This window comes from Xiphias gladius, chromosome 22, assembly GCF_016859285.1.
Source record: "Xiphias gladius isolate SHS-SW01 ecotype Sanya breed wild chromosome 22, ASM1685928v1, whole genome shotgun sequence".
Lineage (NCBI taxonomy): Eukaryota > Metazoa > Chordata > Actinopteri > Istiophoriformes > Xiphiidae > Xiphias > Xiphias gladius.
Window position 1 is genome coordinate 23,915,522 of NC_053421.1, and position 18,146 is coordinate 23,933,667.

The 18,146-nt window shown below is 45.0% G+C and overlaps 2 protein-coding genes across 3 annotated transcripts in view; one reads left to right on the top strand and one right to left on the bottom strand.

Moving 5' to 3' along the window:
• Positions 1-3,344, bottom strand: part of lmna (lamin A) — a 35,634-nt gene extending 32,290 nt beyond the window's left edge. For both annotated transcript variants that reach the window (XM_040118854.1, XM_040118851.1), the window contains exon 1: positions 3,063-3,344. The gene's annotated coding sequence lies outside the window, so the exon portion shown is untranslated. The remainder of the gene's footprint in view (positions 1-3,062) is intronic.
• An 8,591-nt stretch (positions 3,345-11,935) lies between these two features.
• mex3a (mex-3 RNA binding family member A) lies at positions 11,936-17,512 on the top strand. The gene is made up of 2 exons (XM_040118349.1): positions 11,936-12,356; positions 16,359-17,512. The coding sequence occupies exons 1-2, from the start codon at positions 11,936-11,938 to the stop codon at positions 17,510-17,512; spliced, it is 1,575 nt and encodes a 524-aa protein (XP_039974283.1).
• The last annotated feature ends 634 nt before the right edge of the window (positions 17,513-18,146 follow it).

Here is an 18,146-nt window from a genome sequence, read left to right on the forward strand (position 1 = left end):
GAGACTGAACTCTTAAGAATGTTTTAGAGCCAAGTAGGCCGCTATAAACAGCGTCGACTGCATCGGGCCACCCATTCCAGTCTCCAAAACCTGGGGAAGAGCTCACACTTGCGCTGCAGTACACACAAAAGCTGCTTTTTCCTCCCTTATCTCCCTTTCTCCGTTTCCTGCACAGACCTACAGTCTCTCATGCCTTGATTATTTTCCAGATAACATGATGAAACGACAACGACTAATTTGTATAATTTAACAGGTCACAGGAGCATTAATCTTTCATTTGACTACTACAGTCAGCTACTCACAAACACAATAACTGTCCTAGACTGCACATCTGCACTTGCTTTGTACCCCAGCACTCGCTTTAATTCTAAAGGAGTCTCTCACTGTGTTGGTCTCTGTTGTTCAGGCAACCGCTGTTCACATATCTGCATTAAATCGATAATAAAAATCTGTTACCATATTTCTATCCAATGCCAGAGAGTGTTATACTTTTGGAAATAGTGTGGAATAGGTTTTTTGTTTTGTTTTTCGAAGTAAAGCTAAATATCAGTTTGACATTCCGTCCATTTTTAGCATAGAGCATGTACTGTATTTTACTGTAATGTCAAACTATTGTTGCTTTGTGCACGTTTGTTTTTCTAAGCACGCAAATTATTCCCAAAACGACCGAGTCTTACGTCAATTAATTTTATAGTATATCATAAAGTACTGGTAATGTGGAATAAATACTGCCTACTGATCTTTCCTGGGCGGGTGTAAGCAGATAAACCATGACCGAGGAACGATCAGAAGTTTTGTCTCCTTACTTCAATCAACAGCCTGAGGAATTAACTCTCCCTGGGGGAAACTGAGGAAACTGCAGATGGGAAAGACTTTCTACGTAGTTGCAGTGGTGAACAATGTCCCCTCTGGAAGCACATTTGTTTCCACCAGCATCCTTTTGTCAGTTTCTCATCAACTCTGTATCAGAATAGTAAAAATACAGAGTTCGGCTGGGACAGCCTCGGTGCTTTACTGTGCTAAAGCACAATTCTGAGGTACAAAAATTTTATACTTATGCACCACTCCACTACAGTATTTCAAAAAACTACTGATCACCTGGGATTTTCATGCGCAACAGTAGAGTTTAAGTCAGAGTGGTGACAAAAACAAAAAGCCTCCAGTGAACGTTTGTTAATGAGAGAGGTCAGAGGAGAATGGCCAGACTGGCTGTACCTGACAGAAAGGCTACGGGAACTCAGGTAACCACTCTCTACAGCTGTGGTGAGCATCTCACAATGCACCACACGTCCAACCTCGAGGCGGATGAATTACAACAGCAGAAGACCACGTCAGGGTTCCACTCCTGTCAGCTAACAAGAGGAATCTGAGGCTGCACCAAAACCGGACGGCTGAAGAGTGGAGAAACGTAGCCTGGTCTGATGAATCTGGATTTCTGTGTCAACAGCATGAATCCATGGACCCAACCTGCCTTGTGTCAACAGTCCAGGCTGGTGCAGCTGGTGTAATGATGGGGGGTTTTCTCGGCACACTTTGGGCCCCTTAATACCAATCAATCATGGTCTGAATGCCACAGCCTGTCTGAGTTTTGTTGCTGGCCATGTGCATCCCTTTATGGCCACAATTCGCCGTCTTCTAAATGCTACTTCCAGCATGATAATGAACCATGTCACGACGCGAAAGTCGTCGCCAACTGGTTTCGTGAACATGACAGTGACTTCAGTGGACTTCCGTGGCCCCCCTCTAGCCTCCAGATCTGAATCCAATAAAACACCTTTGGGATGTGGGTGAACGGGAGACTGGCAGCGCGAACGTGCAGCTGACAAACCTGCAGAAAGGATGTGAATCATGATCATGTCAACATGAAGCAGAACCTCAAAGGGAATCATCTTGTGGAATCAATGCCACAAAGAACTGAGGCCGTTTTAAGAGCAGACGGGGGAACTACCCAGTACTAGTACGGTGTTCCTAATAATATGCTCACTGAGTGTATTTGGCAACGGACTGAGGACTGTAGCTTTTGTTCCCCAAGTCTTCCGCTGGGAATGACATTAGGAAATGATCTCTTCACAGCCAGTGTAGAGGAGTTACAGTGACCAAAAACTGATTCAGAGTACAATCGGCTGCCAGTTTATTAGGTGCACACGTCTAAAACTTATATCTAGTATGAATAGAACAGCCTTGCAATAAATTCTACTTTCATGCAGTTTATAATGTACAGTTTCTTTGTTTAAACTGTTTTAAAAGGTTTCATTTGAAGATCATTCTGGCAGGTACAGTTGCGTCTCAAGTATTTTTGCCCTCCAAGTCGAATCAACAGCTCTCTGGAGCAGTTTCAACAAAAGAAGGTGAACACTGGAGGATTTACTGCAGGACCGGTGCATTAAACTGCAGGACTTTTAGCCAGGTGTTCGTAATAAACTGGAGGATGAGCCTGCATGTGAGTGTTGTGTTAAGACACGTTGGACTGCTATCGCTTTTTCCAGGTGGGAGCCGCTGCCCCGAGAGAAAACACAAGCTCAATATTTAATTGACTTCGCTGCGTTTTACACCCTCCGTGACACGGAGGCGGCGGACGAAACATCAGAGACGCGGGATACAATTCAGCAGCCTCCCCGGAGTTGAGTAACGCTGCGAGTTACGGGAAAATGTGAAGCTCCTGGCGAAGCTGGGATTTACCGGATCCGTCTGAGCTTACCCGGTACGCTGGCATTTAGCGCCCGCCCCTCCCTCGCGAATGATGCCGCGGCTCCGCGACCCTTGTGCCCGTCTGACGCCCCCTGCCTGCGCGGGCTGCGCGGGAGCCACGGCGTCGAGTCCCTTCACGGGCGGGCTGCGGGGCAGACACGAAGCGCCACCCACTGGCCGACACGCCGAATGGAAAGGGGGGGAAGAAAAAAAAAAAACAACAACGGTGGGCGACATCTCTCAACGTGGGTCACAGAGTTCACCAACTGCTTCAGCACCCTGCCCGCCCGCCTGTGCCTGCCCGTGTCTGCCCGGCTAACGACCATCTTGAAACTTGTGACACGTTTTCTGCCTCGACACTTCAAACATCTCACCTTCTCTCCTTACAGGCGGACGACGCTCCTCCGCAGTCGTTTAAAACATGTCTTCCCCGTCACCTTGCCAGATGTCGACGGTCCAGTTAACCGAGCTACAATCCACACACTGGGCCGAGTTTTTCCTTCTTCTTCTTCTTCTTCTTTCGTTCCTTCTTTCTCTCTCACAGCAAGTCGGTGAGGCCGAACTCCGAGCCGAGCCGAGCCGAGCCGCGCCAGCAGCCACCTGCAAGTGGACTTAGTTGATGAGGCTGCCGGTCGCTGCTAATTACAGCGCAGCCTATAGGCGCCACCTGGCGACCGTAATTAACCCTTTTGGTTTGGCCTCGCGTCTGACTGTTTTAAAGCTGGTGAGGATTTTTTTTTTTTTTTTTTTTTTTGCTGAAGTCTGTAGAAAATAGCTCAAATCTCAAAATAATCCCAAACCACAGAAATCCGGACAAATTCAACACGGATCCTAACAGTGGTGGAACTAAGTACATTTACTCAAGCGCTGCAGTCGAGTACAATTCCGAGGTACTCGTACCGTACTTGAGTATTTCCAAGTTACTTTGCACTTCTTCCCCCGCTACATTTCATGGGGACAGGTTATACTTTCTAACCCACTACCTTGAGCTGGCAGCCGTAGTTGCTAGGAACTTCACAAATTAAGATTTTCCCGTACAGACCATGTGGCGAGCTTATAAAATATGATGTTTTCTTACAGACTAGCCTATTCTACCCAACAGTAACAAAGTAGTTTCACCTCAACCACCTACCACAGTAATAATAATACAAAATTATTATACAGGATACTATTCACTAGGGCCATTATTCTCCAATGAGTACTTTTACTCTTTATACTTGGTACATTTTGCCAATGTTACTTTCTTTTACTTAAGTTAAAGTAAGTGTATTTATACACTTAAATTCTATTCAATTTACTTAATTCCACCTAATCCATTTAGTATCAGAACTGCTTCCCAGGGAGTCCCAGGTGTGTCCCCTATTATTACCTAAGTAAATGATCTTATTATGTCCTCCACCACTGGATCCTAATTTCATTTTTTGTTGTTGTTGTTGTTGTTGTTGTCTTCTTTGCCTGAGAAAAATGTTGTTATTTCACACCACAATCCAGATACCTGTTATCTCAACTGTTATCAGCACACTTGTCTGTCAGTAGCTTGAAAATGAATGAAATAACCGTGGTATTTAATTTCACTGGGGAACCCCCTGGAGAGCCGACAGGGGCCCCTGTGGCCCCACAGACCCCGCTTTGGCAGTGATTGATACGCTGACCTGAGCGGGGTTTCACATGAATTGATAATTTAATTAAACGGGCAGCCAGGGAGTGTCAAACAACTATTCCTCAAGGCTACTACACCAGCACGACTGCCACTATCAAGCCGTACAGATGGCCCAGTTGAACGGCGCAGTCAGTTTAATTCCCTGTGATCCCAAACTCGTTCTAAATACAAACAAAAACACAAATTAAAAACAACTGAAGTGTGCTGCTGGAGATATCTTACAGAGCTCTTTGTGTGTACGCTTATCATTATATAACAGCTGAACATGAATTTTACATGACCTATGTTACCGAGCTGTAAATGGTTTGTTTACATTCATAATGTTCATAAATGATGAAACAGGACTGTGGGTCACTCGGAGGCATCGTGATCTCTGAGAAAACAAGGCCTGAGGACTGTACCCAAGCTTGCTGTGATTGTAGCCTACTCTGGTGCTAATACTGTACCTCCAGGGCAGTATTAGTTTGTCATCTGTAACTCCGAAATTATTGCATAATCCAACTAACGAGCGTGTACATATTTTGATGTCTTGGTACAGAACTGTACCCTTCAGGATGTGTGCCATTCGGGGGGCCCAAACCCACCAAAAGTACCTTAAGAACCGCATTTTAGCTCTCAGGGCGTATTTGTCTACAGAAATGGATCCACACAGTAAACGCGTCTGACACTGTGGTGATATTTCGGTCCAAAAGACCAATCTGCAGATCCCTCTAAATTAGGGACATGAGTGAAAGTAGCAGTTCTACACTGTACTTCATTGCGAGTTCAAGTCCTGCATTCAAAAATGCACTTTAAACAAAAGTACAAAAGTATTCGTTACGCAGAATGGCCCCACTCAGTGTTTTATTATAATATTATTGGATCAAATTATAATACATTAACATTAAAGCAGTAGTTTAATGTTGTGGTTGTGCAATTTTAAGTGCTTCTTAATACTGTAGGGTATATTAATCTGTAACAATGCATTATATTTTAGAAGCTGATCGTGTGTTTTGTATGTTAAATCTGAATTTGAAAACTAACTAGTAACTGTACCTATTAAATAAATGCAGTGGAATAAAAGGTACAATATTTCCCTTGTGGAGTCGAAGTATAAAGTAGCATAAAATGGAAATACTCAGGCAAAGTACAAGTACCTCAAAACTGTTCTCAAGTACAGTACTCGAGTGGATGTACTTAGTTACACTAATCCAATAACATGTAACTGCATTTTAATGTTGTAGCTGGCCAAGCTGAAGATAAATTAATTTACTAATTTAATTCAATTCAATTCAATTCAATTCAATTCAATTCAATTTGCTTTATTTCCCAAGGTTAATCCACCCAGTTCGGATTTCCAGGGAGTCCTGGGTACATTTCTGTTAAAAACAAAAGATGAAAAAAAAATACGACAACTGAAAAACATCATAAAGTCGGAACAGTCTGTTCAGCGAATGTACCGGTTTCCAGATTTCCCTCAAGTTTTCCCATGTAGACCTGTCCAGCTTATTACGGATAGTTGCACCATGATACCACAGGCTGCTCTTGAACACGGCATTCCTTGCTAGTTTAGTAACTTTATTGTCCACAATGTGGATAATTGTCCTCGGCTTCACCACAAATTAATAACAACACAAGCAAGGCCATTCAACTACTTCAAAAAAGTTTGATCGTTTGTGATAATTTCATCAGTAACATGCATCATTGGGAGAAGGAGTATTAGGCAGTGCTTAAGCCAGAATTCAAACCTTTTACTTAAGGATAAGTAGAAATATCACAATGTAAATGCTCAGTTAAAGTCCTCTATTCAAAATTTTACACTAGTAATAATAATACAGAATATTAGCTGCAAAAAGTATTTTAAGTATCAAAATTCAGAGTAGTCATCATGAAGTATCCTCCTTCCACAGTGTTATATTATTTTATATATTATACTATTGCATTACTATTATTATTATGTGCATTTTAATGTTGTAGCTGGTAAAAGTGGAGATAATTTTAACTACTTTTTTTCTTTTATCTGGTTAATCATTAAAAACGCATAATTTTTCTTATGCTGATCATATCTTTTGTGAATAATATCTTAACCTACAAAGTAACCAGTAAGTATATGTGTCGAATAAATGTAGTGGAGTAAAAATGTTTATTATTTCCCTCTCACATTAAGTGGAGTAGAGGTACTAAAAAGCATGAAATCGAAATATTCAAGTAAAGTACAAATAGCCCTGATCTGTACTGCAGTAGAGAAAGGTGCATTACAGCTTCGTTTTGTGCAAGTAGATGTTAAAGGTTTTATTTCTGAGGCACCATCAGAATTTAGTGACCAAATTTCTAAATTAAAATGTAACCCAATCAGTAATTTTATGGTGTGATACTGATCCTGTGACTTAATCCCTTTGCAGATTAAAAAAAATAATAAAAGCAATCTTTCACTCTTTACAGGAAAAGCGACATCTGAATCAACTGACACTGCCTGCGAATTAATACAATAAAAGGAGAAATGGATGCCAAGTATAGAGTGAAGACCAAGCAGGACTCTTGAGTTCAAAGCTCTCTGTGACGCGTGTGAGATCACCACCATACGGGAAGCAAGTGGTGAGGTGAGCCTTACTCATCACTAGGCGTGTCACTATGTGTACAGCATCAATGTGATTAGAGAGACAGGCGGGGGGCGGGTGTGTGTGTGGGGGGGGTAGGGAAAGTGAGTGAGAGAGATGACCTAATACCCGTAAAAAGCAATGAAGTCATACTACCTGACTCATATTCCCAGCTGACACCCCCTCTCCCAATCACAACATCCCAGTGCATGTGCGTGTGTTTGTTGTCAGAGGGTGAGTGGAGAGTGTGTATGTGTGCATGCGTGTGCATGTGTTTGTGTGTGTGTGTGTGTGTGTGTGTGGCGTCAACAGCTTCATAATTGTGTGAGTATTTCACAGCAGGTGAGGAAAGATAGTACTTGCCTGAGTGTTTGCAGGGTTAACAAAATCCAACTGTTGTGCACTGAGGTTACAAATGAAAAAAAAGGGGGGGGCTGAAACAATTACCTAAGTAATCAGAACATTCAACAACAAGGATTTTGATAATCAATTATTCATTTATCAAGCAAATTTATAAACTATTCTCTTGGTCCAGCATCTTCATTATGTTTTACATCATTCTAAATACAATATCTTTGGGTTCTGGCCTGTTTTGTTTGGACAAAACAAGCAATGGGAGCATGTCATTAGCATTTTTCAACATGTGTGTATGGAATAATCTTTTAGTCGATCAATAAAGATAAAACAGATTAACGAGTAATGAAAATAATAATTTGTTAGTTGTAGCCCTAGAGAGCAGCCAAAGCTTGGGGGTAAGACAACGCGTCAATCCGTCTCAGACACACAGACAAACAATAGTTTTCTAAAAAGAGTGGACTCGTGGGTCATACTGCTCACTGATCACATCCCCGAGAAGAAGCATATCCAGTAGACTTGACTCCAATGGGGAACGACAACCTAGATTCGAATGGAACTACATTAAAATCAGACTTGATTACATGGGAGTTTGGTTTTGTTTGAAACCGTCAGCCATAGGCCATCCCTTTACAGGGTCTCCCTGTCAAGTCATGTCTTAGCTCACTGAGTTTCACGTTTCAGTAACGAAAGTGGAGCTTAGTGTAGTGATTTTTTTGCTGACTTAACTGAAACATGTACGTTTGGGAGGAAAACACCTCATAATCTGGGTCCCTGTATCATGGCTGAACCTGCAGAAAAAACCTAAACAAACTGTTGATAGTACATGAGGTTAAAGAAAAACTCAGTTGCTTTTAATATGATGAGGTTATTACCATATAATGGTAATCTGCCACTGCTTCTCCGACCGCCCTACTCTCTATTTTCTTAAACTGTTGTTTTATGTATTTTGTTTTTTGTTTGATTGTATCATCATTTTAGTATGTGCTGTCTGTCTGGTGCAGCTGCTTCAGCCTGTTCTCACTTGAAAGAAACGCCTTTACACACACACACACACAAAAAAAAACTTACAACAACAAATAAAAACAAACATGAACAAACAACTAAAAAAAAAATAAATAAAAGAAAAAAATCCAGGCGGGAAAACCCCACACACAAAGTGGACTCAGCACGTACTGTTTCACTTGTTCGGCTGATCGACTTCAGGACTCTCGTCGGCTCACGAGCACAAGATGTGGTATCATTTGCATGAGGTCTTACATCATCCCCGAGAGCCCGTTCTCTATGGCATCAGCACGTGGTGCTCAGCCAACATGTCCCTTTGTGTTCGCAGAAGCCTCATGCAAGTGACAGCGGGGCACCAGAAAAAGTCTTGAAAAGGACATCTGGCCATGGAAGTCAAAGGGATGTCCTTTAGGGATTCTCAGACATGTCTTTACAGCCCATTAAGTCTCTCCTCTTTGAAAGACAGATACTCTCCACATAGGTGAAAGCAATATTTGCATGGACTCTTGGACAAAGGCGGGTTGGTGTGTGTCTCTGTGGCACGGTAAACCACAGCAACTCCCCAAAGATGCCAGTCGGCCTTTCATCGGGGAGAAAAAAAAAAAAAGAGAGAAACAGCACCACTGTGACAAACAGATGGTCAAGATCATTGAGTTTTTTTATGTGCAAGTAACATGACCTCAGCACTCTGGGCTTCACAAGTATCCTGTGGCTAACACACACACACACACACACACACAGGAGCACACAGAAACACAAGTGTACAAATGACAATTGTAGCTCACAGCTATAGGCAGTGAAGTCTGAAGAAAACCAGGCCGGCTGTGGTCCATTCAGAGCCGGCGAAGGTTTAGTTGGGGGTCGCAAAGGTTATGTGGCAAAGCAGCATCACATATTAGGCCTCCAACAGGCTACGCCAAACTCATCATCCGGGCAGAGAGGGGTGTGTGAAGGGGGGGAAACATTATCCCAGATCCATGCTCTTTATTGATTGGGGCTCCGGACTCCCGGCGGACCCATTTTAATGGAGCCAGACGACCTCTTGGACACACTGGCATACCCGGTGCACCATGGAGAGGCTGGCCCTTGCGTGGTTCTCGTCCCCATCCCAACCATGCCCTCACCCAATCCTCTGGCCTCTCCACTGGGTGGGGTTGGGATTGGGGGCAGACCCCCTGGGCCCACCCTCTGCTCCTTCATGCATCACGCCATCCCGCTCTCCTCCTGCTGCTGTTTTTTTTGTTGGTTTTTTTTTAATTTTTTTTTTTTATCCATGTTATTGGGTGGAGTGGGGGATGTTTTAATCCTGGCCTCATACCAGGAGTCTCCCTGTGAGTTCTCATCTGCAACACGCCCTTGGGGAACGAACCCTTTCCTGATTGTCACCCAGAGAGCGCGTCTAGACTATGATTATGCATGCAAATACACCTGCTCTATCTTTCTGGTGCCATTTTATCAACAACATTTATATTGTTTCTGTTTTCAGAGCTTTGCGTTTGGAAATTTGCCATTATATTGTCGCTCCGTTCTATGTGTTATTAAAAGGCAGAAGGTGTTCTCACTAGAAATGCTTAAAAATTCATGCTGAATAGCTCCAGGAGTCACATGCCATGCTCAGTCTGTCATATAAGCTCAAATGGAAGACTGTTTTTTTTTTTTGTTATTACAGTTGTAACTCAGTTACGGTTGTGGGAAAACACCACATATGATGGAGAATGATGAATAGAATTTACTGGGTGGGGTTAAAATGCACAAACAATCTACAGAGTGAATACAACACCTCCCTTGGGAAAACAAACAAACACACACACACGAACTGATTTCACTGAAATGTCATCAAACAATCAAAATTCATATATAAAACCCAGTGAAGATAAAGCTTCAGTGTTTCCCTGAACACGTGCGTGTAAAGACATCTTTATTTTCTGACGGGGTGGCGAACACTGTGGCTGCCGAAGCGCTGGAGTATCTAATGTTTTCTAGGAGTAAACATCCCCAGAGTTTGCCTTGTCATTCAGGTAGCCTTACGCAACACATACTCAATGTACATCCTGCCATGCATGCGCGCAGATGGCGACGACAGGGCCAAGCTTGAAGTTAACTGTCACTCTGAGCAAGCTGAAAACATGGACATCAGTTGTTGCTCGGTACTGTGTAATTATAAATCAGGTCCGGCGTTCCCTCAAAGCTCCATTTAGGACGGTGACCCGAGTGTAAAATTATTTACGACTCAGGAATAAAATAATTATGGCACATGAGAAATCTCCCCATATTGTTTTGGTTTTTTTTTTTTTTTCCTGGTCTTTTTTTTATTTGTTGAAGATTCATGTAGAATTCCAGATTTTGATGACAATTAATTTAAGTTGCAGATACTTTGCAGCATGAAACCTAAAATCTACATGAAGGGGGGGGGGGGGGATGTGACCAAACGCACCGACTATACTGATGTCATTTTTATGGACATTATTACTGTTAGAGCTGCAGTTGGAGTCTTTGTGTTGTACTACAACCATGCCGTCAGGCGTGGCTTCTGTCGAGGACATCTTGGGGAGTCTGTAAGCGAAACGAACGGCGCGGTTCTTTGTTCACCGGGGCTGCTGCAAAACCCTTCTTTTTTTTTTTTTTTTTTTTAAACGGGAAATGTGCGAGGGCTTTTCTGATGTTCCCCCGCTGCATAGGGTCTGCAACGCCTGTCTGACAACTCCCTTTCTCTTCTCCTCCTCCTCGTATACAGCCTCCCACCTCCCCCCCCAACCCGCCAACCCCCCCCCCCCAGACACCCTCTTTCCCTCCTATACATAACATCCTCATGCGCAACGGCGCCAGAAACAACAACGCGGTGACCTGCCGCAAAGCACGGCTACATGGAGGTGGGCGGACCCCCCTCCAAAAAAATAAAAAAAAAATGTCACTAACTCCTTTACTCCCAAATTTCATGTGAGACGCTCCACGATCCCCCTTTGTAATAAGCAGGAGCTGCTGGTTTTTATGTCCTAATAAATAAAGTTGACATCATCTTTTCGGCAGCACCACCAGATGACCATGTGCGCACCGTACATGCACCTTTTGATACGCAACTGTTTACATCCTGGATGGCTATTCTTACATAAGTTGCCGAAATGCGGTTTTCAAGGCTACACCGCAGCTCTAAATGGAAGAAGCAAAAAAAAAAGAAAAGAGAAAAAAAAAAAACACGAATAATAAAAAATAAAAAAAATAAAAAAGCGCGAGCGCGGTGCAGGAGGTGAACGATGAGGTATTTGTCTTCTTTTCTGTAGGTGACGGGAGGTAGCTGGATACGAGATGCCACAGGGCTGGCAACCTGAGACGGAGTGGTACAGCGGGAGGGCGGCTCGTTTCGTCTCGGCGAGGAGGGGAGCTGTGTAAACCAGACTGGGTGGAGCAACGCATCGCCCGGCCCCGATCTATCGTGCAGACGGCCTTGTGTCCCGTTCGCCCGGAGCTCGAGAGAGACTACTGTGCTGAGAGTCTGGCGGATAGAGAGAGAGGGGGGCCGGTCTATGGGAGGGACTAGCGCAAAAGGGGGGAATTGGAAGGAGGGGGGTGGGGGGGCGAGGAGGAGGAGGCGGCACGGGTGCTGTTTCTCCAGTCTCTTTCCCCTGTCTTTGTCTCACACACTCTTTTGTTAGCCATGCCTAGCCTGCTGGTTCTAGCAGGGATCATGGAGAAAAATGGGGGCTACGGCGGGGATCTGGCCGGCTCCGGCTTCGGAAGCGAGGGTCTCCTTGTGCCGCCCGACGAGGAGGAAGACGACTCCCGTGCCCTCAGGGTCGCGCTGGGCCAGTTGTCTCTGCTGGGGCTCGGGGAAGGCGAGGACGGCGGCGGAGCCCCAACAACGGGAGTACAGGACCGGAGTAACAATAACAACAACCACCACAACCACACGAACAGCGTCGGGGGCGGCGGGGACGCGGCGATCCTGCAAGGGAAGACCAAGTTGTGCGCCCTGTACGAGAGCTCCTCAAGTGAGACGAAAGGACGAGGCTGCAACATAACAGAATGCGTCCCAGTGCCCAGCTCTGAACATGTGGCCGAAATAGTGGGGAGACAAGGTAAACCGCTGGCTTGCAAATTATTTCCCTCCGAACTTGTGCTTTCATGCCACGAGCGGTGCTGCATTGTGCCCGCCGTGGTTTCCCGTGTGCTTTTGTCTCCTCTTCGTACTGTTACCTGGTGTTATTTGACAAAGAAAAGGGAGTGGTGTGTGTGTGTGTGTGTGCTCGCGTGTTTTTTGTACTCCCCCGAGACATCAGCCTCCCACTTTTTCTGCCACAATGTTGCAAGTTCTCGTGTGCTCATCGTTCCGCTCGTTACCTCCAAACGAGCCGTTGGCCGCTTTGTCGCTGATTTTTTTTTATTTTTTATTTTTAATTTTTTTTTAATTTTTAATTTTTTCATTTTTTTTTCATTTTCGGTGCCTTTTTTTAGAGTGAATTTGCACAGAGGCACGAGAGAGCCCCGTTCCCTCCCGGCCGAATTATTCTACATCCACGCCATCAATGTCAGCGCACAGACACACACACACACACACACACACACACTGGGGCAGGGAGAGCACTTGCTTCCTTTGTCGTCTGAGACGCGCCAGACTGTTCAAAAAGGCAACGTGCGGCTGGCGAGCACAGGATTGTCTTCCACTTTGTGCCCGGTGTCAAGAAAATAACCGAAATGAGACGTCTGCCCTCGGTGGCGGAGGATGTTTCGCCTCTTTCCACATTTATTCAGCTCGTTGTTTATGTTGCGCACTGCCCCAGTGACACAATTGGACAATAGAGCGAACGTGGTCCCCTTGTTTTTTTTTTTTTTTTTTTCCAAACGAGGGAGTTGGAAAGTTCAATTCCAGACACGCTATAGATTCTGCCCCTTTCTCTTAAAGTCGGGTTTTTTTTTTTATTTGGGTTTTTTTTTTTGGTTTTTAATTTTAATTTTTAATTTTTTCATTTTTTTTTCATTTTCGGTGCCTTTTTTTAGAGTGAATTTGCACAGAGGCACGAGAGAGCCCCGTTCCCTCCCGGCCGAATTATTCTACATCCACGCCATCAATGTCAGCGCACAGACACACACACACACACACACACACACACTGGGGCAGGGAGAGCACTTGCTTCCTTTGTCGTCTGAGACGCGCCAGACTGTTCAAAAAGGCAACGTGCGGCTGGCGAGCACAGGATTGTCTTCCACTTTGTGCCCGGTGTCAAGAAAATAACCGAAATGAGACGTCTGCCCTCGGTGGCGGAGGATGTTTCGCCTCTTTCCACATTTATTCAGCTCGTTGTTTATGTTGCGCACTGCCCCAGTGACACAATTGGACAATAGAGCGAACGTGGTCCCCTTGTTTTTTTTTTTTTTTTTTTTTCCAAACGAGGGAGTTGGAAAGTTCAATTCCAGACACGCTATAGATTCTGCCCCTTTCTCTTAAAGTCGGGGTTTTTTTTTTTTTTTTTTTTTTTTTGGTTTTTAATTTTTTTGAACAAAGACCTGAAGTTGAATGACAGTAGCTGTCAAACAAAGGTGTGAAAGTCGGGGGATGAGGGGAGGGGCGCGCTAAGACAGTGTTGCTGCTTGGCACACGGGATGGTCTTAAAGGGTGACTCAGCGAGAAGTTGCACCGGGAGGTGGGGATGCTTTTTAAAAAACAAAACAAAAATATTCGGTTGTTTGTGCTTATTTGCAGTAAAGCTGTCGTCAGGTTGATTTTTCACTCTATCCAAGTTCCTTATTTATGCCCAATCAGCTGCGAACACGCTTGAACCTAAGTTGGGTTTGAAGCAGGGAACCAGAAGTAGATTTTTTTTTTTTTTTTTTTTTTTGGTCGCCTTCTTTCTTCTGCTTGGTGGTGGTGGTGTTTATGTGGCTGCGCCCATTGTTAACTGATGTGATGAACCCATGGGTGAGAGGGGCAGAGGAAGCATGGATGGGGACGGAAGGGCAGTATAGCCCCTAAAAGCTGAATGGGAGTCACGCCTTGGAGCTCAACACAGGGGGGGGGGGGCTCCTCAGGAGCCCCACTTCACTGCACACTCTCAATACCACATGGTTGCCTGTCAGGAGAGGGAGAAATAGGGGCTTGGGCAGAGAGAGAGGTACAAAGACCGCAGGGTGGGTGAGGTGCCATCAGCAAATCCTGATTTATCTCGCAACTAAAACAAACAATAATGTCACAGGGGGGTTCAGAGGAATTGAGATGGTTTCTTTTACCGATACTCTGGTAATGTGGATTTAGTTTGTGTCATTAAGTGCTCCTTGTCGCTCTTTTGCGCCTCCTGTTCTTTACTCTGAAGTGTAAGTTTTGAATTTTAATGGGGTAGCCGGAGACAGCCGGAGGGTGGATCCAGTGAGCACAAGTGCAGCGAGAGGGCCCTCTTGCCTTGACCGGGAAGAAGTGCTGATTTGGGGGGATTTGAGACGAGCTGCTTTTGATTCAGGCCCTTCATTAGTTGGCACTACATACACACCCCCTTCCCCTCAGCACCCGCCTGGTGAATCTGGCAAACGGAGCATCCTGTCATGAAGAAAGGGCTGGATTTGATTGTTTTCTCCTGTCAGAGGCACAGGCATTGGTTCCCGAGGATGCTCTTGTACCTTCCCCTGGAGTTCTTCAGATCTTGGGTGGTTTTTGTATTCAATCACAGGCACCTCTTACACCATAGTTTCACAGGTGAAAATAAATTGCCTCCAGTGACCTTAATTTCTGGTTGCGATTAATTAGTCTTTGCCTGTTTTGTCTACAGATAATAGTTTAATTGAGACGTTAATTTGGACTAATTAAAAGGTGCAATGTAGGTGGAGAAAAAGGAATTTCGAAATTGCCCGTTGGTCCCTGTGGCACGGACAGCTCTATTAGCCTAATACTAGGCGAATGGCCACAAAGGGCATTTTCAGATTTTGGGCATGAGCAGTACTAACTCTTCAGAGCACCAAGACCCCCCCCCCACCCCCGTCCGTGCCTCTGGTCCCCCAGAAGCAAGTGTTCCTGAACAAAGTGGGCCGATTTAGTTGCATTAGAGACATTTGACGTCAACTTAAGTGAGGTGTCTTTAAACCTTCTGATACCTGCTGCCGTGATTTTTCAGATGGGTAACGCAACGAGGTGCTCTGTGATCTGAGGCAACTGCAGTCTGGTCAGATCAGTTCACTGAAAAGATGCCCGGTGACTCTCGCTCGTCCAGTAGAGAGTCGCGCTGGACTCTTTAAGACACGGCTGAGGCGTGAAAGGCACGTTGAACCCGTCAATAAACGCGGGCGTCTTAATGAAGAAAGCTGCTAGAATTTCTGAATGAAAACTGACCCGCATGATGTTTGATGCATTCTTCATGGGGTGTAATATAAACACAATTGGGACGTCCTTTTATTACTTCTGTTCTTCTTGACCTCAGATGTACTTGGCCATCCTCCTCAATAATTGGCGATTTACTGTATTTCCTGGTCTGTCCCATTACAATGCCAGGTAATCCGTCATGAAATAACATTAACCTGCGCTCTCTCACGTCAAGTCTCCCCGCCTTCAAAGCACCTAATAGAGCAAACTGTTACAAACTGTGGCCCGAATGGCCCCAAAACAAAGCATGCGTGGGTCGACTGTATTGTCCTGTGAGTTCAAGGAGAGGTCAGAGAAGGGATTTCTCAACAGCATACCTCAAGTACATTGCATCTGCTGGTAGCTCCTACAGACGTCCAAAACAGTTGCGTCTGTGCCCACCGATGCCTCTGCGCCACCTCTCAGTAAGTTTTGGGCCTGATTTAGAGCATACAAATAAATATACTCAACAGGCCCAGCAATGCTTAGGTGCTGGAACCCTCATAAATTACAGTAATTACTCAGTGTATCCTTTGCCAGTAAAAACCTTCAACATATTGAGTTAAACTGGTCATAAAAGGTGAAAAAAAAAAAAATCAAAATTTATGCCGAACAAAGGGGAGTTGAGGGTTTCTGCTAAATCAGGTTGAAAACAAAGTGTGTTCTCGCTTGTAACCTTTTAACTTGATTTGTGAGTTAAAAAATTGAACTGGTGTATCATATTTACTCACTTTAATATATATCTTGGTGTCTGCAGGTTGCAAGATCAAAGCCCTGCGGGCCAAGACCAACACCTACATCAAAACACCCGTTAGAGGAGAGGAGCCTGTATTCTTAATCACTGGCCGGAAGGAGGATGTTGCACTGGCCCGCCGTGAAATCATCTCTGCTGCAGAGCACTTCTCCATGCTCCGGGCGTCCCGCAACAAGCTGGGGGTGTCCTTTAGCGGCTCCCCGCCCACACCTTTGCCAGGTCAGACCACCATCCAGGTGAGAGTGCCATACCGTGTTGTGGGGTTGGTAGTGGGGCCCAAGGGCTCCACCATCAAACGCATTCAGCAGCAAACCTGTACTTACATCGTCACTCCCAGTCGAGACCGCGACCCTGTCTTTGAAATCACAGGGTCGCCGAGCAACGCCGAGCGCGCCCGCGAGGAGATTGAAGCACACATCGCCTTCCGAACAGGAGGCCTGCATGACCACAACAATGAGAATGACTGTCTGGGGCCGAACGGTGGAAGCAGCCCAGCGGGCAGCAGTGGTGGTCTGGAGAGCCGGCTACAGCAGGTGTGGGGGCTGCAGGGGGGCCAGCGCAAGCCTCTCACCAGCAGCTACCGCCAGAACTTCTCAGATGCCATGGTTGGAGGGGGAGGGGGAGGAGGAGGTGAAGGAGGGGGAATCTACAACAAGGGCAACTTCTCTAGCTCTGGAGAGAAGCCTTGCTCTTATTTTGGATCCGAGGGAACCCAGAGCTGGGGTGACCCTGACTACCCCAAACAGGTGGCCTTCTACGCCCAGCAGCGTTCCAAGAGCTTTGGAGGCCTCCCGCTCCCCCTCACCAGACTCTCCCCTGGCCTACCCGAGTCCTGCGGAGGTGGAAGCACCAACAACTCTTCAGTCACCAGCATTGTGCCCGTAGCCGGCTCACCTCATGCCCAGGCCCGCCGCGCCCACAGTGAGCCAACCTCAGCCGGCGAGGGTTTCCCAGGCCGCCTGCCAGTGCCGGACTCGCCGCCGGCCACTGTGCGGGACTGCATGACCTGCTTTGAGAGCAAAGTGACGGCTGCCTTGGTGCCCTGTGGCCATAACCTCTTCTGCATGGAGTGTGCCATCCGAATCTGTGAGCTCAACCACCCAGAGTGCCCAGTGTGCCACACCCAGGTCACACAGGCCATCCGAATATTCTCTTAAGGAACCACATCAGTTTTTATCATTAGTTTTGTCAGTGTTTGTTCGATAATTATTTACTGTTATTATGATTATTATTATTATAATACACACTTTTGTTTTTCAGAAAATTTAAAAACAATCAAGCAGATATTTTAGAAGGCACTGCTTGCTTTACTAAAAAGTATAAGAAATATTTTTAAGTTTTTCTTTTATATATATATATGCATATATATTTTATAAAAGTTTTGTTTATAAGAGAAGTATAGTACCCTGCATTTTCAGTTTTTTGACTGCTGCTGTTTTTCATTCATGAATCACAGTGTAGGCAGAGGTAGTAATGTGAACATTTATTATTCAAATTTTTATTTTACCATGAAGTGGGTTTATATTGAAGGAAGAAGATGATTGTTGAGGTACCCAATCTGCACCTGACTGACCTAGAAAGTCAATGTTGTTATTAGAAGGAAGAAAATAGGATTTTCATTGCACATTACAATCATCTTGGTCTAAAATAGGATTGTCAATCATACCTTGAAATTTCAGGAGCTGATGTGAAGGTGAATTCAGCCTTTTCAGTTTTACTGTGATTGTGGTTTGATATAATTGGTCCAAAACATTAATTTTAGCAAAATGAAAATGTGAATCAGTTGGTTCT